This window comes from Tarenaya hassleriana, unplaced genomic scaffold (genome assembly GCF_000463585.1).
Source record: "Tarenaya hassleriana unplaced genomic scaffold, ASM46358v1 Cleome22, whole genome shotgun sequence".
Lineage (NCBI taxonomy): Eukaryota > Viridiplantae > Streptophyta > Magnoliopsida > Brassicales > Cleomaceae > Tarenaya > Tarenaya hassleriana.
In genome coordinates, this window is record NW_010965541.1 from 228,626 (window position 1) to 252,895 (window position 24,270).

The 24,270-nt window shown below is 39.5% G+C and overlaps 2 protein-coding genes across 3 annotated transcripts; one reads left to right on the plus strand and one right to left on the minus strand.

Annotated features, from left to right (window-relative positions):
* Positions 1 to 15,385: 15,385 nt before the first annotated feature.
* On the minus strand, positions 15,386 to 19,173 carry LOC104814794 (histone deacetylase 9). Of its 2 annotated transcripts, XM_010542989.2 has the most exons (14): positions 18,987 to 19,173; positions 18,194 to 18,306; positions 17,963 to 18,080; positions 17,761 to 17,835; positions 17,455 to 17,674; positions 17,279 to 17,342; positions 17,000 to 17,092; positions 16,789 to 16,897; positions 16,619 to 16,668; positions 16,459 to 16,549; positions 16,230 to 16,303; positions 15,994 to 16,092; positions 15,837 to 15,903; positions 15,386 to 15,747 (listed from the first exon to the last, which is right to left on the minus strand). In XM_010542989.2, exons 1-14 carry the CDS (start codon positions 19,021 to 19,023, stop codon positions 15,677 to 15,679), a joined length of 1,281 nt encoding a protein of 426 aa, XP_010541291.1. In that variant the 5' UTR covers positions 19,024 to 19,173; the 3' UTR covers positions 15,386 to 15,676. The 2 variants fall into 2 exon arrangements, with proteins under 2 accessions (XP_010541291.1, XP_010541292.1); XM_010542990.1 differs by lacking the exons at positions 17,963 to 18,080; positions 18,194 to 18,306; positions 18,987 to 19,173 and having other exon boundaries at positions 17,455 to 17,661; positions 17,761 to 17,841.
* Positions 19,174 to 21,849: 2,676 nt separating this feature from the next.
* Positions 21,850 to 22,796, plus strand: LOC104814795 (cytochrome P450 705A5-like). The gene is given in 3 exon segments (XM_019202688.1): positions 21,850 to 21,932; positions 22,062 to 22,236; positions 22,238 to 22,796. Coding segments are annotated over 2 exon segments (549 nt in total). The 5' UTR covers positions 21,850 to 21,932; positions 22,062 to 22,069; the 3' UTR covers positions 22,620 to 22,796.
* The last annotated feature ends 1,474 nt before the right edge of the window (positions 22,797 to 24,270 follow it).

The window sequence follows — 24,270 nt, forward strand, 5'->3', positions numbered from 1 at the left end:
GAACTCAGCCTATGCAATCTCTCCAAAAGGACTTGAATCAAAGGCAACATAGATGATCAAAGTTCATCACCAACTATGACTTAAATATTAATAACCACCCAGGAAGGCCAACGGTGTGGTAGATACGATAAGCCAAAAAAAAAGGATTCTAATGGGCATTTGTGACGTGACATCTTCACATAGTAACGTCGTTGATTTGAAAACCAATTCGAGATATTTGTCCCTGAATCTTGAAGGACACATGATTAACATAGCAGGACAAGCGGATAAAGGACAACACGATGATACTTTACTCCCTAAGTATACGGATCATAGGAATGAGTATGGTAGTAAAGGGTACAACTGTATTAGCAAAAAAAAGGAACTTCATAATCGGAGAACATATTATATGTGCTTGCTGACCTCGGATTGGACAAGAAATGTTGTCAAAGGCGCATCGACCAAGTTATTCATATACCCCAGGATAAGTAAACCATATCAAAAGATATGCTAAGTGACATACTTGTTCCGAAATCAAGAAGAATGTGGCTAAGTTTGTAGCAAGATGCTCAACCGTCCACAGGAAAATGTGGAGCTACAAATACAGGGGGTAGACAATCATTATTAAAAACCCCGGAATAGAACTGAGGGCCAAACACTAAAGACTTTGTGAAGGGATTATCATTCATTTCAGGGAAGAAGAGGATGATCCGAATAGACATGGACCGAGTAATCCGAAACTGCTCACTTTCTTCCTATACGACAGGAGTATCCGATCGAGAGGTTGGTGCAAATTTATATTAACGATATTGTGAGACCGCGTAGGGTTCCGAACGATATTATCTCAGACAGAGATGCTCGTTTTACTCCTCACACATAGGAGGCAATACAAGAAGCATTGGAGATGGAGTTGAAGATGAGTACGACATATCACCCTCAGACAGACGGGCAGTCGGAGCAGACTATACAAACATTGGAGGATATGCTCTGAACATGTGTGTTGGAGTGGAGAGCTCCGTGAAATCAGCACAGGACGTTGTGCGAGCTTGCGTACAACAACAATCACCATGCGAGTATTGGTGTACCATCGTACGACGCATTATATGGGAGACAATGCAAAACGTCTTTTTTGGACCGAGATCGGGGAGAGACAGAAATTCGGACCCAAGATTGTGGAGGAGACCACAGAAGTAATTCGAAGGATCCACGCAAACATGAAGACGGCGCAGGATCGGCAGAAATCATATGTTGATCAGAGGAGACGTGAGGTTACTCTAGAGGTTGGAGACCGGGCATTCCTCCGAGTTTAGGCCATGCGAGGGCATGTAAGATTTGGACAGAGCGGGAAACTGAAGCCGCGATACATCAGATCTTACCTGGTGAGTGGAAAGTAGGTACAGTAGCATGTCGTTTTGGTTTGCCATGGGTGGTAGGCAACATCCATTGATGTGTTCCAAGTGTATATGCTGCAAAGATACATAACGGATCCTTCACACATACTGCAACTATAGGAATTGGAGTTCTCAACGTTATGCATTTTTTAGACGAGCCTCTGCAAATTATGGATCAGAAGCTCAATAAGCTGCGGACGAAGGAAGTGCCACTCGTGAAGGTCTTGTGGCGGAGCCAAGGGGTCTCAGACATGATCTGGGAACCCGAGACGGAGATGCGTAGTAGTTATCCCCATCTATTTACTTGAGCTTATACAAACTCTCGTGTGTGATATTTTAGATTATATCATACTTGTTTCGAATGATGCGACGATATGGATATGTTTTTGGTAATGATATCAAATGTGAGAAGTTCTTGAGGATATCATGTGATTCCAAATTCGGGGACGAATTCTTTTTAAGGGGGGAGGATTTGTAATACCTCGAAACCCGTTAAGAATATTTAATTATTTTTTTTAAAAAAATAATTAAATGGATACATCGTAAAATCACCAAAAAGGAATAGTATAGTGTCAGGAGAAGGCACGAGGATCGTCACGCAAGGAAAGACGGAGAAACCGAAAGAAGAAAAAATAAGGTTTCAGGCTTGGTCGAGGTCAGACCAGAACCGGGTCCGGACGGACCAGAGGGAGACCAAGAAAAAAAAAACAAAAATGGGAAAACTGAGTTGGTCCGCCGGACCCGGACATGGTCAGCTCCGGACCAATCCAGTCAGTCGGAATCAGACTGAGCACGACGGACCGACGAACCAAGAGAAAGAAGTGTAGGAAACAGGACCTGGTCAGCCGGACTAGAATCTGGTCAGGGCCGGACCAGGACACTCGGTCGGACCAAAACGGAATTGGCAGACCAAAAATCTGATTTAGTCAGTCGGTCCGGCGGACCAAGTTCTTGGTCCGGCAGACCGGCAGTGCAAAATCTGCCAGCTCTGCAGCAACTTTTCCACACGATTCTCTCGCATCTAGGCGGCCCACAACACACCAAATCGCACCAACCCGACAGTGGGTGACCCTAACTAGCCCATATGCTTGGTATTTCGTTCCCTCTCTCTCCCTAGACTCCATATATGCTCCCCTAACCTGCTCTAAGAACCATTTTCGGAGCTTAGAGGTGCAGAGAAAGATATAGAGAAAAAGAGAGAAAGAAGAAGAGAAAGAGGGAGAAAGGGAAAAAAGGGAGCTCGAGGAATTGCAGAGGAACCTCCCTTGACTGTCCAGGAAGAGATCTCGAGGCATAGAAGCCCAGGAACGTCGCACAAGCCTGACCAAATCCGATTCAAACTGAATCTGATCCAAGAACAGGTGAGTGGCTTGAGTTGCTTCCGTGTACTCTCCTTTTCATCGTGTGACCGTGATATCTCAATGGTTGGTTGATTGATCTTGAAAAAGGACATTTCAATGAGAATTTAGAAACAAACGGTACTCAATATGATTGAGAAATGAGGGAGATATGAGCGAATGAAAACTGAGGAAAAACTGAAATTTTGCAGAGTCGCGACTTTTCGAAGTACAGGGGTTACAAATCAGTTTTCAACCTATAAACATAAATTTTAAATAATCCATTACTTGGATATGAAATAGGATATTCAAATGAACATTTAGAAACAAACGGTGAGCGATTTGGATAAGAAACGAGTGAGTTATGAGCAATCGAAGTCGGACCAAAAACCTGAAAACACGAAAGGACGAAATGCCTAGTTCCGGTCCGCCGGACCAGATTTGGTCAGTTCCAGACCAAGTGTGGGAAATTTTTTTCAGTCCGCCCGACCGAGGAGAACGAGCTGAGGAAGCCTGGTCCGCCCGGACCAAAACTTGGTCCGGCGGACCAGACCTGTTTAGGACCACCAATTGGTCCGATCGACCAATTTCGCTGGGACGGTCTGGATCCGGTCCGCCAAACCGAATTCTGGTCCAGACCGAACCAAATTAACAAAAAAATGAGATTTTTAGAGAAATTAAGAAAGAGATGCGGGATCCGAGGCCCAACCCGGTTTAACCTAAACCGGACTAAAAATGGTCAGAACTGGACTATTTAATTAAGAACGATGGGATAAGATATAATTGAAGTAAACGGTAAAATAAAGGGATTAGACGAATGTGGATAATGTGGAAATACATATAAAGGGAAAAGGAATTTTAAAACTCGATGAGAGAGTGAAAAGTAAATTCAGAGGGAATTCGGAGAATGATAAAGTGGAGATACGATTTATAGGATTGAGGATATGCTTGTGATTGAATGGTGATGGACCCCGGTGAGCCTCGTATCTAGTACTGGTTGACGGCGTGGAGTCAGTACTAGTGCGATGGGGAGGAACACGTGTCTAGTGCCGGTTGACGAACTTGGAGTCAGCACTGGTGCGTGCGTGTGGTGTTTCTGTAATAGTACCGATTGACGGTGTGGAGTCAGTACTATTACGGGGATGGGTGGATGTGGAACCATTGTCGGTTGACGAACTTGGAGTCAACACTGGTGTGTGTGTGTGGGTGTTCTATAGTAGTACCGGTTGACGAACTTGGAGTCAGTACTATTACAGAATCCTGTGGATGTGGACCTAGTACCGATTGACAAATTGAGTCAGTACTGGAGGGTTATGTGGACATTTCGGTAATGGTACCGGTTGACGAATTGTGTCAGTACTACTACTAAAATGTAACACCAGTACCGGTTGACGAAGTGGAGTCAGTACTATTACAGAATCCTGTGGATGTGGACCTAGTACCGGTTGACGAATTGAGTCAGTACTGGAGGGTTATGTGGACATTTCGGTAATGGTACCGGTTGACGAATTGTGTCAGTACTACTACTAAAATGTAACACCAGTACCGGTTGACGAAGTGGAGTCAGTATTGTGTATGTGTGTGGATGTTTCTATAACAGTACCGGTTGACGAAGTGGAGTTAGTACTATTATAGGAATATGTAGTGAAGCCAGCACCAGTTGACGACGTGGAGTCAGTGCTGGTGGATCTGGATGGTCGTCTCTAAAATAATACCGGATGACGACGTGGAGTGAGTACTATTATAGAGAAGCAAGGTAGAATCCAGTACCGGTAGACGAATTGAGTCAGTACTGGATGACATCGATGGAAATGGTACCCGATAGTGCCGGTTGACGAATTGAGTCAGTACTATCATGTATCGATAATGCGTGGAACAATCCTATGACGGTAGTGAGTAGGATTTAAATGGAACTAATGAATTATAATGGATTAATGTGTGGGAATTGTGTGCAATTAATATGGCTTAGATCATTGTTGTATCACCGTTCTCGTTGGGAACGGGATGACCGGTATCAACCCGGACTACTCACTAAGCAGTTGTGTTTAGTCCTCGTTGATTAACCTTTTTCAGGCAACGAGGAGCACTAATACAATTGGATAGCAATTGAAGAGGAAGCAACATCACGTATGGATCTGATTTATGTTAAATTTATGGAATGACGTTTTCCCTTGTGTTGTATTTTAAGATCGGATGTGTGGTAATTAAAAGTTGTATTAAACTATTCTACTGCGTATTTATGAATTAAAAGTTTTAAAATTCTCATATTTTTGGTTTTATAATATTTTATTGAGTTTTGTTCATGTGGCGCATCCTGTATACATTATACGGGATTCGTGTGTCACAACTTTATTCTCGATCGAGTTATAGAAGTAGTACCCTTTAATTTCCTTAGGGTATCCTACAAACAAAAACTTGTCTGATTTGGCGGATAGCTTATCAGAAGCCTGACGTTTCACGTAAACGTCACATCCCCAAATCTTCAAGAAAGACAAACTGGGATGCTTCCCAGTCCATATCTCATATGGAGTCTTCTGAACCGTTTTCGTTGGACTCCTTTTCAGAATGAAAGCAGCAATCTCTAAGGCGTAACCCTTGAAAGACTTTGGAAGATCAGTCTGACTCATCATAGACCGTACCATATCTAATAAGGTGTGGTTCCTCCATTCAGACACGCCATTCCATTGTGGAGTTCCAAGATGGGTCAACTGTGAAACAATTCCACAGTCTACCAGATAGTCAGTGAACTCTTGGCTCATATATTCGCCACCGCGATCCGATCGCAATGACTTAATAGTCTTGCCAAGCTGGTTTTGTACTTCGTTTCTGAAAGCCTTGAACATTTCAAGAGTTTCAGATTTATGTCTCATCAAATAGACATAACCAAATCTACTGAAATCATCAGTAAATGTGGCGAAATACAAATAACCTCCTCTAGCGGGTAAGCTCATGGGCCCACATACATCACTATATATTAGGTCCAATAATTCTAACGCCCGTTCTCCTTTTCCACTAAAAGGAGACTTTGCCATTTTATCCATCAGACAAGATTCGCATGCTTTAATCGATTCATAATCGAAAGAATCCAGAAATCCTACAGAGAGGAGTTTCTGTATGCGTTTCTCGTTGATGTGGCCCAAACAACAATGCCAGAGATAGGTCGGGTTTAAGTTGTTCGACTTAAACCTCTTCGCATTTACGTTATATACGGACATGGAATCGGAAGGTTGATCGTTCAAGACATACAATCCATTCACAAGGTAACCATTACCATAATAGATATCGTCTTTGAACATTATCAGGTTCTTATTCTCAATAACAAACCGGAAACCATCCAAATCCAAACAGGAAATAGAAACGATGTTTCTGCTTATAGCAGACACAAAGTAACAATGACTTAGTTCTATAACCAGCCCAAACGGTAAAGATAAATCATAAACGTCGACAGCCAATGCAGGAACCTTTGCTCCATTCCCGACGCGTAGATCCACTTCACCTCGAGCCAACGTCCTACTTCTTCTCAGACCATGCACATTTCCACAAATGTGTGAGGCACATCTGGTATCCAATACCCAAGATGAAGAAGTGAATACGTTAGCTTCGATAACGTAAATACCTGAAGTAAAAGCTTCAACAAGCTTCTTCTTCTTCAGATCTTCCAGAAAGAGTTTGCAATTTCTTTTCATGGCAGAAATGACACTCTCCTTTCTCGGGTTTAGAGTTGGCCTTGTTGGCAACATTTGCCCCAGTTGCCTTGCCTTTGCCCTTTCCCTTGGAACGTTTCCGCTTTTTCGAACTCTTCGAAATAACGAGCACGTTCTTTTCAACCTTAAGGCTCGTCTCGGCCGTTTTCAGCATCCCATGCAGTTCGGTCAAGGTCTTATATATGCCATGCATATGATAGCTCATGATGAACTGATCATAGCAATCTGGAAGAGACTGGAGCACAAGGTCAGCAGCCAACTCCCTGTCAATCCTCAAGCCGTAACGCTCAAGTTCTTCTAGATGACCCTTCATCTTAAGAACATGGGCACTAATCGATTGCCCTGTCGTCATACGACATGCAAGCAGATTCTTCAACGTGTTGTATTTCTCAATACGCGCATGCTCTTGGAACATAGTCTTCAACTGCTTGAGCAGATCAAAGGCGTTGACGCCCTCAAACTGTCGCTGCAATCCAGGAGACATTGTCCCGAGCATGAGACAAGAGACCTCCAGGTCGTCGTTCTGATGCTTCAACCAAGCATCACGAACGGCTCTCGCGGCGTTGGCCGGGGGCTCAGCAGGGAGAGCCCCTTCCAGGATGTACATCTTCTTCTCGTTCCTGAGAACAATTCTCAAGGTCCGGTACCAATCCAAGAAGTTCGTCCTGGTTAGCTTATCCTTCTCAAGGATAGATCGCAATGACATGGTTGGTACACTACCACTTGTCGCCATGTCATACAGAGATAAACAGAACAACACAATATGCAATATCAATTAGTACAATACTAATTATAGTACAATTACTATCACGGATGACATGATGCAAATATGAGATAAACTCCCACTAAGAAAAATAACCCTCTAGTAATTTTCTTAGCAGGCTAAGATCCATATTTCACATAGACTTGAGTCAGCTTTGGCATGACACTCAAACCTATGCTATTTAGGTAGACATCCAATGTCAATCACATCCAATGTGACTCTTAGATCGTTTATGCGAAAATAGTATCATTATACTACCGCATATTTCTAGTCCCATCTATACCGTTAGGTCCAAGTCCAACTTGATAACCCAACTCAAGCCAAACCATTTTCGAACATATGAGAATCACCATTTCTCCATCTTGTCTCACAAAGATTGTTTGGTATGCTCAGCTTTGGCATGACCCATACACAGACGATCGAAGCCTTGACAAGTGCTCGAAGACTGGGCGGTATAAGCTTGAAATTATAACGAGGGATTTTATCGTTATCAAGAAGCAGTCTGTTACTTTCGAGAAATGAGAACCACAATTTCTCAATTCTTGTCTCACTTAAATAATCCGGTATGCACAGCTTTGGCATGTCCCATACACGAATTACCAAGGTCTTGGCAAGAACTCTACTTGTAATAACTCTATTCTCGATTGAACAAAATATAACAATTATGCTTTTGTTCCGACTTTGTTATTTAGCTCGAATAGACCGTCTATTCAGCTTAGTAAACTAAGTCCCTTAACTCCCACTCAATCAAGTAACTCTTATACTTGATTAAGTTTTATGCACTTAATTCATGTAGACCTCTACATAATTAAGTCATAAACCAAAAGCAATCATGATTAACTCAGTCAAGTAACCATTACTTAACCGAATCGAATTCAGAAAAACGCGAAAATCCGAAAACAGTTGGTTGGTACGGGGCTGACCAAAATTTGGTCCGCCGGACCAAACCACAAGTCAGTTTTCGGAGTCAGCTCGGACCGGGGAAAGAGAAGGCGGAGTCAGTTGGGTTGGTCCGGGGCTGACCAACTTTTGGCCAGCTCCGAACCAAGACCAATGCCAGCTCTCTCTCTCGTTCTCGGACCAGATTTGGTACGCGCGGACTGAGGTCGTTGGTCCGGGACTGACTAAACTTGGTCAGCCGGACCAGACACCTCCAGTCCGCAACGCGCTTGTATCTCAGACCAGCTCTTTGGTCCGTCTGATCCATAACGTTAGGTCCGGGGCTGACCAAATCTTGGTCAGTCGGACTACACGTGTTGGATCAGGTTTCGGAGCAGAAAATTCTCGCCTGACCAAACTGACGTCTGATCTGCCGGACTCGTCCTGTCTAAGTCCGAACTTTTGGTCCGGGGCTGACCAACTGGTCGGTCTGCCGGACCACGTGATTCTGGGCAAAATCATACGAAATTTTTTCATCTTGATCTGATTTCTCGCTCCGTTCGAATCCGTTTTTCGCTCCGTTTTCTCGAGTTAATTCATGATTCAAGCCTCTACATATCTAAGTTTTGTTACATAACATAATCTACCATAGATTCATTTATATAACAGATTTAAACTTAGATCAAAACCAAGGAAAAACCAAGTTTGAACAATTTTCAAACTTGCTCAAGAGTGATCGTTCTTCATCGAAACGAAGAACCGAGCTCCAATACCACTGTTGGGTCACAAGGGATCCTAGACTACCGGTTCAAAACCGTGCTAGGATCTGATCTGTGGGTTTACACAGAGGAATTAGCGTTCAAAACGGTTTTGAACATCCACGGACCAATCTTTTCGATGAAGAACTTTCTTGAGAGAAAAACTAACCTTTGACTCACAATCTGAAGGTTGGTTTGTTGATCATAGCCTAGGTGTTGAAAGAGCCAACACCCTCTTGAGCAGTCCACACCTTGGGATGGTTTCCAACTCTTGGAAACTAGCTTGCTAGAGCTTGAAGAGATCAAATCTCTTGTTTTGGATCCAAGAACACTCTCTTGAGCTTGAGAGAGTTTCTCCAGATGCACCTTGGCTCATCTGATGGCCAAGGGACGAGATAATGTCGAGACCAACCTTCCCCACCTGCTTCCCATTAGAGAAAAGGCGACAAAAAGCAATTTGGAGTTTTTGACTCTTGGTCCGGAGCTGACCAACACTTGGTCCGCCGGACTAGGCATGTAAAACTCGCGGAACATTTTGGTCAGGTTCTTGGTCCGGAGCTGACCAACGTTTGGTCAGCCAGACCAAGATCATTGCGCTGCCGATAGTCCGAAAAATTCCCGATCCAGTGGACCAGAAACTTGGTCCGCCGGAACAACCGAACTCCGGACCATGCCCACACACCGACTGACTAGTGGGTCCGGCGGACCAAGATTTCGGTCCGCCGGACCAGCCATGCTCCGAGCCAATGCCATGTGCTCCGACTGACTGACCTGGTCCGTGACCAAGGTTTGGTTAGCTCCGGACCAGCCAGTTGTTTCGGCCAAATCGGTCCGCCTCTCCCAAGTCCGTCTGGTCCAGCTGACCAACTCTTGGTCAGCTCCGGACCAGACCTCAAAGACGGAGAAAAATCCGATTTTTCTCATCTGTTCGATCCCGTCCATACACGTCCATCCCATATGTGTGTGACCCTTTAGGCTCCTCCACATACGGCAGTAAACCCGAGATCCGATCTCGGTTTACAAATCATAAGCGGTCTCTAGCAAGACATTATGATTACCCATATTGGAAAGAGTTAGATGTGATATAACCGAAAAGCCAAAGATAGCTCTAACGATGATCCTCTTTGTCTCACGATATCATAATCAAACTCATAGTTCGAATGCTTTGTCGTATCTCGAGTAGACTGTAAGAGATAGATGACATTCATCTATAGTGCGACCACACATTTCTACAGTCTCACTCCTACAGCGGGTCCAAGCGATATCTCTCTCTTTCGAGAGGGACAAAGTTTCATCTTGACTATCTACTATCCACTGCATGATTCGTAATGTACCCGAGCCACGCCCTTATAATCATCCGGTTAAAGACGAGGTTTGACGCAATCAAAGTACATTACTCATCATGATGGATACAATAGATATCTCAGGTCTAAGGATCCAAAGTGAACCATCAAGTGAGATTCAAGTCATGGATAAAATCCAATCGACAATCTTACGCGAGTCATCCAGTCATTTGTTCCAAACAAATACTCATGACCGTGATCCGTATCCAATACACATGATCATCCATCATGTCTCATGTTAGTCTTAATTCATCATTGCTCCCACAATGACAAGCGACTAAGAAATTTAGGATCGTTCATAACGATCTATGGATATCATTATTTATCAAATATGCAAAATAAATAATGAACAAACAATGCATTCATCCAATAAATACATCGTATCATACATAGTTCTCATATCGTATGATCATCCTAGAGCATCACATCCATCAGATCTTCCTCAACCACATCATCTTCTCTCCGGTTAACCTCAGCAGATCAGCAGCTCCTTTATGTCCAAAGTACTCCTCGGTAGGCATTTTAACCCTGTGCAGCTCTGAGCGGACATAATTGTTAAACTCGAATGTACCTCTTGTCGTGTTCCACAAACTTGTGTCCAAGTCTCTAAACAGGACCAGGCTGAGCATTTGGTGTACCCTACCCAACATCACTGTTGTGTCAAGATTCACCATTGTTTTCTCATACAGTGCATCCTACATCTTAGTTAATGCTGGGTATATTAAGTCACACATACTAATAACATTGGGCAAAAATACCTTTGACAAATACCTATTCTCGCACAGAGTGCAGGCTATGGCCAATGCCGAGTCTAAGTCTGACCCGAGATTGAACTCATCTACATACCTCACTAAACAAGCCCAGATGTTCGACATCAACAGGTGTTCTTACATTTTTGCACCCACACATCACAGGATGCTGATACTCAGAACACAGCATGCAGGATCGCATTGGTGGCATTCAATATCTCATCGAATGTAGACACAAACGCTGAGTTATTGAACTCCAGTTCTCAATCAAAGAGTCCACATCATAAGCGACCCATCAATGTTCCAACCCATGGTATGTCGTCTGCCCCTTCTCCAAGTGGTCTAGATACAGGAGACAACCCTTCACAAGACGAGTTGTTTTATCTTGAACGCATCGCCAGATTGGAAAACACGGTACAGATTCAGTAACTTCCTCCTCCCCAAGCCATGTCGAGATTCATCCTGACCAAACCTGAAAACTTGTTGTGGTCACGCATCATCCCTCCACGAACAATGTTCTTCAACTCAGCCGGAGCAATTACATCCTTTCCAATTCCGACGCCCAATTGAACACACACGTTTTTTTTCTCCCAGTGTACTTGTCCGGAGACGCTAACACACTCAACACCGCCGGTGGGTTCCCTGTCCAGGTTGAACCTGAGATCGTAATCCACCACAAACTTGTCACTTGTAATCTTGTTAAACCAACCCTTCGCTCTCCGATCCAACAGCTCAGTGACACTGGAGATAATGGACTTTAAACTACATCTATCCTCACGCCGATCCATCAGAAGATGGCATGGCTTTTCAGTTATCATGTCGTACTCGCGCTTCGCGTTCGACCAAGCTGGAGAGCTCCTCCACATGCGATACAACAGCCGAATCAACGTCTTTTACTTGATCAACCATTTTTCAAGCTGTAGAGTTTGATCAGCTACCCGTTTAGATCTCGATTACATCGATCGTTTTCATAGCGCAAGTTCTAAAACCCTAAACCTCAAAAAACAAAGGGAAGATCGCGAACATGCAAAACCCGTGCCAAAAAGTAACATTACGTCTATGCATATACCACTCACTCACATTTTGGCAGCCGATTTCATCATCGCAGTCGCGCTTCCATTCTCTGAATCCCCCATTATCTTCTTCTCTACCCCAAACTCAAAACCCTATATTTCGTCGAGAAGAGCTTTGCTTGAACACAGAGACGCTCCAACTTCCACATCCGAGAGTGAGAGAGGGAGGAAGAGTGGCAGTTGTCTTCACTCCGAACGGCTATATTATATTACCCATGTTTGGGCCGAATATGAAATCTTAGCCCAATTACAACTGTAATGCTTTGTGAATGGAAGGCCCAATATCCAAGTTATTGGGCCTAACCCCAATCAATCCGTTCAGACGTGGATATTGGTCAATTTGCGAATCATGAAACACAAGACAACATTATTATACCAAATATTTTTTTTGATGAAATATTATACCAAATATTATTACAACGGTACAGAAATTGATATAATTTTTTTAACAAAAACACAACATATTATTATTGTTATTGTAGAATTAAATAGTAAAATTAAATAGGGGTGTGAATTTTGGTCCGAAACTCCGAAGAAAGATTTTTGAATGTGAAAAATAAAGAAATGTTACGAGTTATGTGTAAAAAATACGTTTTCAAATTTTAAACCACTGACTAAAACATAAAACTTAAAAGTACCTTTCCTTTTCAAAATTTGAACCAATGATCTCAATATAATCGTGTCTTTACACCACATGATATCAAACTCAAAAGAAAAAGTACATCTTTGATTAATATCAATCCCAATGCTATCAATTTTAAAATCCAAAAGAAATATATATGTTTTTGTAGGGTGGGCATTTCGGGAAACGGTTCGGGTTCCGAACGGGAATGGATCGGTTCGGTTCTTTCGGTTTTACAAAAATAGATACCAATCGGTTTTTATATTGTATTCGGTTCGGTTCGGTTTCGGTATTAGTTCGGTTCGGTGCCGTGTTTTGTTAAAAAAAAGATAGATTTTCTTTAAAAATATTCGGTTTTTCGGAATTTTTAAAGTTCGATTCGGTTCGATTTGGTTTCGGGAAAATTCGGTTCTCTAAAAATGGTACCGTTCGGAAATTAAGAACGGTTTCGAATCCAAAAAAATACCGTTTTTTCGGTTCGGTTCGGTCCGGTTCCGAAGAACCGAACCGAAACGTCCAGCCCTATATTTTTGTAAATTACATGATCTTTCATTCAAAACCCTTTATTTTTTTGAATCCAACAATAATTACCATAATCACCTTCTTAAGAACAAGTCAAAATCAAATCATACCCAACAAGGAAACCAAATTAAGAAACACAACACTATAGATACACAACACATTTACAGAATCAAAATATCAAAATTAAAATTTGTTCTGATATTAGAGATGGAAATTATTTACAAATGCTCAACTTAACTTTCATAATTTAGTTTTTTCATTAAACCAAGATCTTGGAATCTATATTGAACAAAATTGGGTTACCGTTATAGTCATTCTTCAATTCGTAGATTTTAATCTCATAGGAATAACTTGTATAATTGATCTCGATTCAAACCTTTTTTTAATAGATCTGCTAATTTTTTCTTAGATTTTACGTTATAATTATTACACTATTTGACATCGATTATATAATGATATTATATATGTCTACGATGTATTTGTCGAGATTTACCATTATATACTATTTTGTACCCTATCAATTGTTGATATGATATATTATAACAACACTCACACTCACAGGTTTGTTCCACCAAAATTTTAATGTAATCAGGGACGGACCTACGGTTTAATTGGGTGGGGTCCTATACCCCATCTATCTAATAATTTATTTATAGATTTTATAAAATTTTAATTGAAAGTTTAAAAATGCCCCAATACTTTTTTTGTGGTCTCCACCCTTTTTCTCCTCTTTTATTTGTTTATTTTTTTTAGGTTATGTTGTTGCCGTTTTTTCACTCCTTATTTTTTATCTATTTTTTTAAATCTTTTGATTATCTTTCTCTAACAAAACATAGAGAGAAAATAGTCAAACTAAAGTTATTTAATTATTATGGTTATATTTTAATCATTTTTTATTTTTTATTTATTTATCTGTTTCTATATTTCATTGGTAAAATTTACAAATAAAAAATTATAACAATAAAGAGATATTAGATAAGATTTTCTTTTAAATAATATGTATTTTTTTTAAAACACCGTATTGAAATTGTCAATATAAAAAATTATTATGTGAATTTAAGGAAACAAAAACATAAGCAATTTACATGACTACATTATTTCTATACTGTTGTAGATTTGTAAGTTAAAAATTTTAATAATCAATTTGACGAGCTAATTCGAAACTATTCATTTGTATGACAACTTTGAATCATGTTGACTCATTTTGTGAGTTTAACATGTCAAATTTAGTAAAATTGATTTGATTTATCTCATTACTTTAGTTCTTTGGAAAAAAATGTATCTTTCATATGAATTTAATTTTTATATCGAATAATTTGATATAAGATAACATGTTTTCTAATTTGACTAATATTGGAGATCTTATATTAGATAATTTGAGTGATTTTCTAATTTATTTCGTTGAAAAAATATATTTCAGATGATTATAAATAAAATTATTATGAATAGATTTTTAAAAACAAAGAAATCAGTTGCAGAACGTAAATATTTTTATAACTATATATTTTTATTAGGTTTTTATGTTTTATATATATATTTAATATTATTGTCCATATTCAAAAACATTTTTGGGTCCGAATGTAATGGTTTCTTTACACCAAGTGATATGGACTTCAAAACAAAAGGTACATCTTTCATTAATATCAATTCAAATGTTATCAAATTTAAAATTCAAAATAAATAGGTATCTTTTTGTAAAATACATGATTTTTTAATTCAAAACCCATTGTTTTTTTATTAAAAAAATCCAACAATAATTACCATAATCACCTCCTTAAGAACAAGCCAAAACCAAATCATACCCGACAAGGAAACCAAATCAGGAAACACAACACTAAATACACAACACATTTAGAGAATCAAAAAATCAAAATTAAAATTTGGTATAATATTGTTGCGAGTTCTTGACTAATGGCAAAGTGGAGCAGTTGTATGATAATGGTGATGCTGGTGGTCCTAACGATGGAAACAACAAGAGGAGAAGACATGAACAAATGGATCAAGTGTTATAGGACTTGCTATGACCAAAAGTGCCTTGGCAAATCGGATCCTGCTTTAGGAAACTGCGCCGAGTCTTGTAAGAACAAATGCGGCGGCCCGACCCCTCCAACTTCTCGATCACCGCCGCAAAGTATTCGTAAGTATTAGACATTGAAATTCGATTCTGGTTTATTCGATCTTGATAGCCATAATATAGTGTTGAGACATCTTTGATCTGATTATCTATGTAGACCCTTTTGTCCATTTCATGTATGCTCACAAGACTAATAATAAAGTTTGGATCTTGATCCGACCAAATGATACATTTTGAGATTTCAGTTTCATAATCCAATACATTTGAATTCGAACAAGGGTGCGTACATATAGGATTTTGGGTTCTCTTCTAAAATCGGTTCAGAGGCTTCATGTTACACAGACCCTACAACAAAACCGGACTAAAACGAGACATCTTTCGGCTTTCCCAAAATATTCTCTTACACCATTTTTTTTTGCCTCGACGATCGGATAAGTCGGAAAATGATGACCTGAGCCCTTTTTCTCGCCGCTGTGTTTGGTCTACGGGTCATTATCATTGTCTCCATCGAAATATTCGTCGTCCCGTTGAATGTGCTTGTCCCGTGCTCGCTCTGAAGAAGCGGTAGAGAGTTTCAAGGAAAATGAGTTGTAGAAAGTGGAAGGATTCTGGATGTAGGGTTTTCGGGTTTAGGATACTTACGGTCCACACGAACATCAGGGTTTTGTTCGTCTTCATTGAAATCCGGAATGTAGAAGTCAGGTGGAACCTACAGTGCCAAGAAAACAGCGATAGAAGCGATATAATCAAGAAAGCTGAAGAACAATGAATTATAAAACAACAAAGAGCAACGAGTTACCTCCTGCATCTGCACGCTTGGAGCATGCTGGATGTAACGTAGATTTTCCAGAATCTGTACTTTGATCGAGCTAATATAAGATTTTGTATTCATATTCTCCTGTTTGATCAACAAAAACCCGGTATAAAAACAGGACAGAACTGATAAGACAGATCCGATTCAACGGGTCATTTAGGGTTTGATTGAAGCATGGAAGCAAAAAAACAAGAGGTTCAAACTCGGAAGAGTTTCCATACAATAATATGCCCACCAGGGATCTTCAACGAAAAATCCGGTGCAAAATACTTGATATAGTCGTTTTCGGGGATCTCTGCCAAAGATGATAAACCAAGCATAGAAATTTTGAGAGCTCGAAGCAGGAAACTCAACTTTGCACATCAATGCCATGCATGTTTTTTGATTCATTTAAAAGAAATAATCTAAAAAATCGATATATATATGAAAAAAATATGATATTCCTCTTACCATTGGAGAGCTCTGCATCTAAAAGAACTCCGGTCTCGACGGTCCAACACCGAGCAACGTTCTCCTTTGTGTATCCCCCACCTCCAGTAACCTAAAAAGAACCGGGATAAGTGAATATCATCCAAAAGGGCATATACCACTAGATGAGTTGGAGAAGTACCAGTAAGGGAATATTGAATTTCTTCACAAATTTAACACATTCAGAATGACCTGAAAGGAATGGAAGAACATCTCAGACGTCAGACCAGAGTTTCTCCAATAACTAGCTAAAGACTTGAGCAAAACGGCACGATGAGAGAGAAAGAGATTTGATTATAAGAAGATCCGCACCGTCGATAGAGAGATTAAAGCATCCTAGCCGATCTCTAGCGAGTGAATCTGCCCCACACTGAAGAACGATGGCACCCGGTTGATACATCTCAACAACCTTGGAGATAATCTACAAAAAAAAATGAACCTTTTTAAAAAAATAGTTTTCATGGCAAGATCAAACAAAAATATAAAGCATCAAAATTTGATTTTCTGATGTAATAATACTTACGGTCCTGAAAAGACGGTTGAAACTATTATCGTCAATTCCATCCCTGAGTGGAACGTTTATGGCATAAAACTTGCCTTCTCTTTCTCCTATTTCCTTTGTTAAGAAAACATTTCAGAGTGACAGCCTGAGTTTGGAATGAAGATGAGAACGAAAATAACGAGAAACGATATGCAACAACCGGCACAGCTAAACAATGATATGCTAATCCTGGAAGAAAATTATACAAAAACCCATTTGATTACACTCTTAAAACATCAGGAACAAAGTTCTGAAAACTACCTTAACATCTCCCGTTCCCGGAAAGAACTTATCCCCAAACTTGTGAAAGCTAACAGTCATCACCCTGTTGCCATAAAATTAAAATTTTCATTATCAGTTTCGGAGTCCAAGAGAAGATTGATGTAGCTCCTTTCCCATAAAACATAATACATACATATATATGTATATAAGCCTACCTGTCAGTGAAGTAAAAGGCTTCTTCCACTCCGTCACCGTGATGCACATCTATATCTATGTATAAAACACGGGCATGGTGTTTCAAGAGCTCCAGTATTCCGAGCACAAGATCGTTGATGTAACAAAACCCAGATGCCTCACACTTTTTGGCATGGTGTAACCCACCGGCCCAATTTATAGCAATGTCACAAAGTTTGTTGTTTAATCTGCGTGCAGCATCTAGCAGAACATGTTAGTCAGTGAACAAGGATGCAAAAGGGACAATTAATACCGGACACGTAGATCCTACATGGATTATGAATTACCTATTGTCCCACCAGCGTAAATTTGACAAAACTCGAACATGTCCTCAAAGACAGGACAATCCTCTCCAAGATTGTCTGCACAGAGGATAACACACTTAAGGGAATAAGAATAGTTTCAAAGCAACAAACCTCTCCTTCTCTGATAACAAGATAAGCCACGTAAAAATTACCAGACCAATTAAAGAAGGAATAGCTTTCTTACATCTAGCCATTTCATTTGCAAATATATTCTCATTCCCTGGATTAATTCGTTGCAGGAACTCGACATAGTCGGGAGAATGGAACTGGGCCATCTCAACAGGATATGCCTTGTGTGGACGCTGAAAGAATCAACGAAAAAAATAACACCTCAACTTAGATCGATCTATCCATAGAATCTAAATAAAATGGGAAAAAATAAAGAAAAATTGAAATAAAGAGGCAAGAGACTGACATAAATTTCCATTTTGTCGTGTAGACCATATGAAAGGATAAGATGATGGGTCATACAAAGCCGGTGAGGTTTCATAGGATGATTCGGACCAAAATAGACACTCCCAACATCCCCTGTAACATCAATACCCATCAGAATCTCATTAGAAAACCCATATAGTACAATTTCCACAACATCTATCCACGCATTCTACAGCAAAAGCTTTGCCAAGATAACAAGAACAATTAAATTGAGCTCCCTTCATATGGAAAGCAGTGTTTAATAATCAACAAGAAAGAAAAAGCCACAACCTTTAGCACTATCTGCAAGGTTAGAGCATAGGGGCTGCGGCAGTAATGAGAACCGTTCTAGGGTTTCATGTTTCGGCAAACGATATCACAAAAGCTTCACCGAAATAATCAAAGGAGTTCAATTCAGTAGTACTAGAGTCGTTTCCAGAATTAGGGGGTATCTTCTTTGAACTCAAAATTTCAGATAATGGAAGCGAAAGGAGGAAATTCCACCTAAAACCCCTGTTTCCTCCATCAAAACCCTACTCCGAGCTCGACCCAATAGAAACTTGTCAGGATCCTACAAATCTTCGTACTTATTATACCCTTCGCCGTTTCTTGAAAACGATTGAGAAAAAAAAAATCTAACCTTTGGAAGTGTATAAACCATGAATATAGACGCAAAGCACGATTTGCAGATGTAAAAGGTTCTAAGGCCGCAATGAACAACCACAAACAAAGGAACCCAACAGAATATTCTGAACTATTACAGAGAAGTAAGAAGAAATCAGAGAGGTAAATACCATCATAGAAGTACGAAATTTTGTCTTTCGAACGCATATTTCAACAGAGACGCAGAAATTCAACGAACCCAATTTGCATAGAACGAGAGGACGAGAGATTCAAAGACTAAAATTGCGTTGTTTCAGCATATATGTGAAGGTTTCGCCATTGGAGAACTCTCGAAGGGGACACGAATCTCGCGCACACAGGGAGGACGGATGGGAAGAAAATAATGACTAAAACGACGTCGTTCCACCAACTAACCGGGTAGGTGACGTGTACGACACGTCAAATTCTGGGAGTATGACATGGATAACAGCTGGACACCACGTGGACAGTGATGTCACATGATGACGTATATAATTTTGATCAGTTCGGGCTCTCTCCACCTCGCAATAGCACAGAAGTGAGATTCAAGTGAAAGCCTTTGATGGTTAGAGTGTCTCCACGACAGAGCATCCGTCTCTTAATTTTTTACGAAATTATCGTTTAAATTGAAATTTAAAAATATTCATATTAAATGAAATAATATTTTTATATATATTTTCTCTCTATCTATAAAAAAAAATATTATATGATGTGGATTGTTTGATCTTCGTTGATGCATTCTTTCATAATAATTGATTGTAGATTTTATTAGTTGCTGAGGATTTGGATGAGAAAAATTGCGTGTGAAACCAAAAATCCATTAACTGTTACATTGTAATAAAATAATCAAATACGTCAGTTAAAATGTAATAACATAATTAACAAATAAAATACTGATAAAATCTAGTAATAATGATTAATTATCTGTTAAATCTGAAATTCTAAATTCGTCTATAAAAATCTGTAATAATTAATATAATTTATTTATCCTTTTAAAATTAAAATACATTCCTAAAAATGATATATAATTTTAAAATAATTAATTAATTTAAATAATTAAACAAAAATATATGATATAAAAAAATTATACGCATGTAAATGAACTACCAAAATAATATAATACAAACGAGTTGTCCAAAATACTGTGTACTAAAACTAAAGTCTCATTTTTCCATATGCAATTTATTAACATTGCTTCAAATATATCTCATAACACAGCAAAACCAAAAAGGAAAAAAATATCATTGGATAGAGAAATCGAAATGCTTTGACAAATTTACTAATCCGAAAAATGAAATTGACATATAATAATACTAAAGGATATCATTAAATGATCAAAGAATTAGAAAGAAATTAAATACAGAGAGCTAACCAAAATAAATTGTAAATGCTTTTTAATCTCCAAATTAATGCTTAAATGTGTAAATTTTATGTAAATGAAATGTAAATTCCATAGACAAAAAAGTAATATAGTTTAAATACAAAACGGGTTTTATTTGGGAGAAATTCAGAAAATGAATATTATCATCTGTGAATTAAAATCGTATAAACGTGAAGTGAATCTAATCATATAGGGTCAAGAAATATCAATCTTTCTAAAACTTGATTATGTTGCCCCATCCTTCGGTTTTGTTGGAATAGAAAACATTATTTTTTTCATTTATATATATATAAAATAGACTAATGAGATCTCTTGAAATACTCAAATTTTATCCGATATTTTAAAACTTTTTTGGAATGCTCAAACTTTTATCTGATGTAATATATATTTTAAAGCTTTTTGGATTTATCTATACTTAAAACCTTCAATAATCACATTCATACAAAATCATATATACATAATACGTACCATATATGTATATAAATTTAAAATTTAGCGCTTTATATCTATATTAAAAAGATCCAAATCTAAATGCATTGTCATTAAGGTTTGTGGTTAGCTCTTCATTATTACACCTTTTAATAATTAAAATATAATATTTATTTTATATATATATAAAGACTGTTTCTTTATTTGTAACCGGGACCCACTTTTTCTTTTCTTCACGAATTTGGATTCAATATCTTAAACGGAGATCGCAGACCCGAAATGATTGAGCCTGCAGTAATATTAAAATATTCAAAGTGATCGTGAAGGTCTGATAAAACTGTACCACACAATATATACTTTAGCACATATATGTGTGTGTATATATGTGTATACATCAATAGAGGAGGAAAAGCTGATAATCACAAAGGCAAACAACGATGATTACCGTGGAACTGCAGTTACGTTTCATCTTCGCCCTGACATGGTTCCTCTTATTTTTCTACTTCAAGAAACCAAAGAGCACAAACGCCAGTCTGCCTCCAAGCCCTTCAATCCTATGGCTCGTTAGCCACATTCACCTTCTTCTCTCTCTTCCATGGTGCAAGTTCCTCCAAAAGCTTTCCTCCAAATACGGCCATGTCCTCTCCCTCCGAGTCTTTAACACCACAGTCATCATAATCTCCTCGGCCTCGTCGGCTTACCAAGCTTTCAGGACCCAAGATCTGAACCTCTCGTCCCGTAACCACGACGCTACCGACGACGAATCTTCGATACTGTTCGGCTCTAATGGATTCACCACCTCTCCCTACGAGGGAATTGCTCAGACAGCGACATCTGAAGAGGTCACGCGTTGTTCGGGCGGAAGAACTGGAGAGGTTTTACATGGGTCTGTTGGATAAGGCGAAGAGGAAAGAGGTGATTGAACTGAGAGAGGAGATGAAGAAGCTCTCGAGCAATACCATAACGAGGATGATGATTGGAAGGAGGTTTTCTGAAGAGAATGGTGAAGCTGATGAAGCAAGAGACTTGATCTCAAAGTCATCCGCCAGTCGTTGAGAAGTTAATCTCAGGACATATACTCCGTCCGCTCAAGAGATTCGGGATTTCATTGCTTGACAAAGAAAACGATATTTCCCGTCGATACGATGAGTTGGCCAAGAAGATTCTCAGGGAACACGAAGAGAACTCCGGTAGAGACCAAACGGAGATAATGGATGTTCTGTTGGAAGCTTGTCATGACGAGAAGGCTGAGTACATGATCATAAGGGACCATATAAAGGCATTTCTGGTGGTAAAGTATATATATTCTCTTCTTGAGCGTGATATATATATATATGTGTGTGTGTGTTGTATCTAACTGGGTGGCATATGCAAGATATGTTCCTTGCCGGCACTGATACGTCGGCAATGGCGACAGAGTGGATAATGGCAGAGCTCATAAACCATCCAGACGTTCTTAAAAAGGTGAGAGAAGAAGTCGACTCCATTGTTGGGCGTTCAAGGTTGATTCAAGAATCAGATCTTCCAAAGCTACAGTACTTGCAGGCAGTCATTAACGAAGGTCTGAGACTACACCCACCAGGCCCTTTCGTGCAGAGAATCATGCAAGATTGGAGGGTTTGATGTGAACGAGAAGGCGTTACTGCTCGTTAATGTTTACGCGATAATGAGAGATCCAAATTCGTGGGATGATCCAAACGAGTTTCGACCAGAGAGGTTCTTGATTTCTTGGACAACAAGGCAAGGTAGTGATAACAAGGAACGGGTTCTCAAGTATGTTCCTTTCGGAGGGGGGGGAAGAAGATGTCTAGGTGAAGACTTGGCTTATATTTCCATGGGAATGGCCATAGGAACAATGGTACAATGTTTTCAATGGGTGATTGAGGGAGAGAAGAAGGTCAACATGGAAGAAGTAGGAGGCATGACCTTGACCATGGCTCATCCACTCAAGTGTGTTCCTGTTCTTCGCTATTAGAATACATGTGCCAATGGATTTGATTTGGTTATTTGCGGTTTAATTGGTTTTTGGTTTAATCGCTTTATATACAATTTTGAATTCGTGTTACCATGTTTGTTTTTCTTTCCCTTCTATTGCTTTGTACAAGAGGAAAATTGCATAATGGTAGCCAAGTTTGTGAGGCTTGTATTCTTATTCTTGGTAAACATTGACACGTTATTTTTTCTACTTCTACAACTCATTATGAAAATGTTTTTGATTTAGTTCACTCGGATTTATAGACTGTTTTTTTCGTTTTTTTCATGATCGATCACTTCAAATATTTTGTTACGTTTATAGATGAAAAAATCAAATGCACGTGATCTTTCAAACCTTTAAACAGTTTTGCTCTTATCACTAATGAATTTAATATTAAGATGAAATGTTTAAGAACAAATAATAGAGAAGAATAGATAGATAAGTAATTCATTCCAACAATACCTACTTCAAAATAGAATCATTCACCTGAAATCTTGTCCTCACATGCCACAACAAAATGGTGCAGCCGAACGTAAAAATAGGTATCCAATGAAAGTTGCTCACACCTCATGTTTCACAAAAAGTGTTGGGTTTTCTGATATCTCACTAGCAATTCATAATCCTAGAGATCCGGTTCTAGGGTTCATGCAACGGAAAATGAAAAACAAAAATTTTTCTAAACAAACCCTAAAACGAACATGCATGATTGTAGATCTATAGAAGAAACACTAACCTCAAACGATCCGGGGCCTGCACTCACAAATGAATCGTCGATCACAAGAAGGCAGAAAATATACCAAGCCCTCTACACGTATCCACATGTCAGAAAGGATTCCAACGGTTGGAACTCGTCTGTTAGGACTAGAAATCTTGATCTCTATAATGCGCAGGGTTTTAGGGAATCAGAAGCGGGTTTTGGGACTCTTAGATCTGCTCTAAAAGTTTGAGGAGACATATCAAAACTCTAGGGTCGTGCCCTTTTATTTTGGTTCCAAAACACCCTAGTTAGAGTAGGAGAAGGAATGTCTCGACGCCTGTACCGATCGGTCCAGCCTGTGGACCGGTCGGTATAGGTTAACTTTTTCCATCTGAACGCAACATTTGCTCTGTGGACCGGTCGGACTGGACTCTTGCGACTCGGAGATATTCGTCTCTTTCTCGTGCACTTGTCCTTCCCTATGTGTGTGACCGTGTAGGCTCATCCGGAATAGAAATAAGACGCATAATCTTCATTCCGGTAATATAAGTTGATAACTCCTATTCTTCTCTATATTTTGATGAGAGCTTGTCTAGGTTTTATAAGATAATCACATGCATTCATAGGCATTCTAGGCTTGTTAGGATACAAAACCCGGTTGTGCTTTAGTTTTGCAGTGTTACAGGTTTCGAAGATGATTGGACAAAGGAGTTATTTGGAGCATTAGAGGAGAAGTCCGGATGAGATACTCATGTTGCGACATCAATAACTTTCTCTGCAGAAGTCCAAATCATGCGAGACTGGTACCATTGGAAAGAGCACTTCAAGAGCTTCGCGTAGACACCAAAATCGCGTAAATCCGACACCGGAGCAGAAAGTTATGAGCAAATTCGTGAAGAGTCCGAGTCAGATGGGCCCGACTTGACTTGGTCCGAGTCAATACTTTGACTCGGT

Coding starts and splice junctions, on each gene's coding strand:
- LOC104814794 (XM_010542989.2), bottom strand. CDS start 19,023: ATGCGTTCGAAAGACAAAATTTCGTACTTCTATGATG. Junction 17,093..17,278: donor CGGGAACGGGAGATGTTAAG/GTAGTTTTCAGA, acceptor TTCTTAACAAAG/GAAATAGGAGAAAGAGAAGG. Junction 15,748..15,836: donor CCCTGATGTTCGTGTGGACC/GTAAGTATCCTA, acceptor CCGCTTCTTCAG/AGCGAGCACGGGACAAGCAC.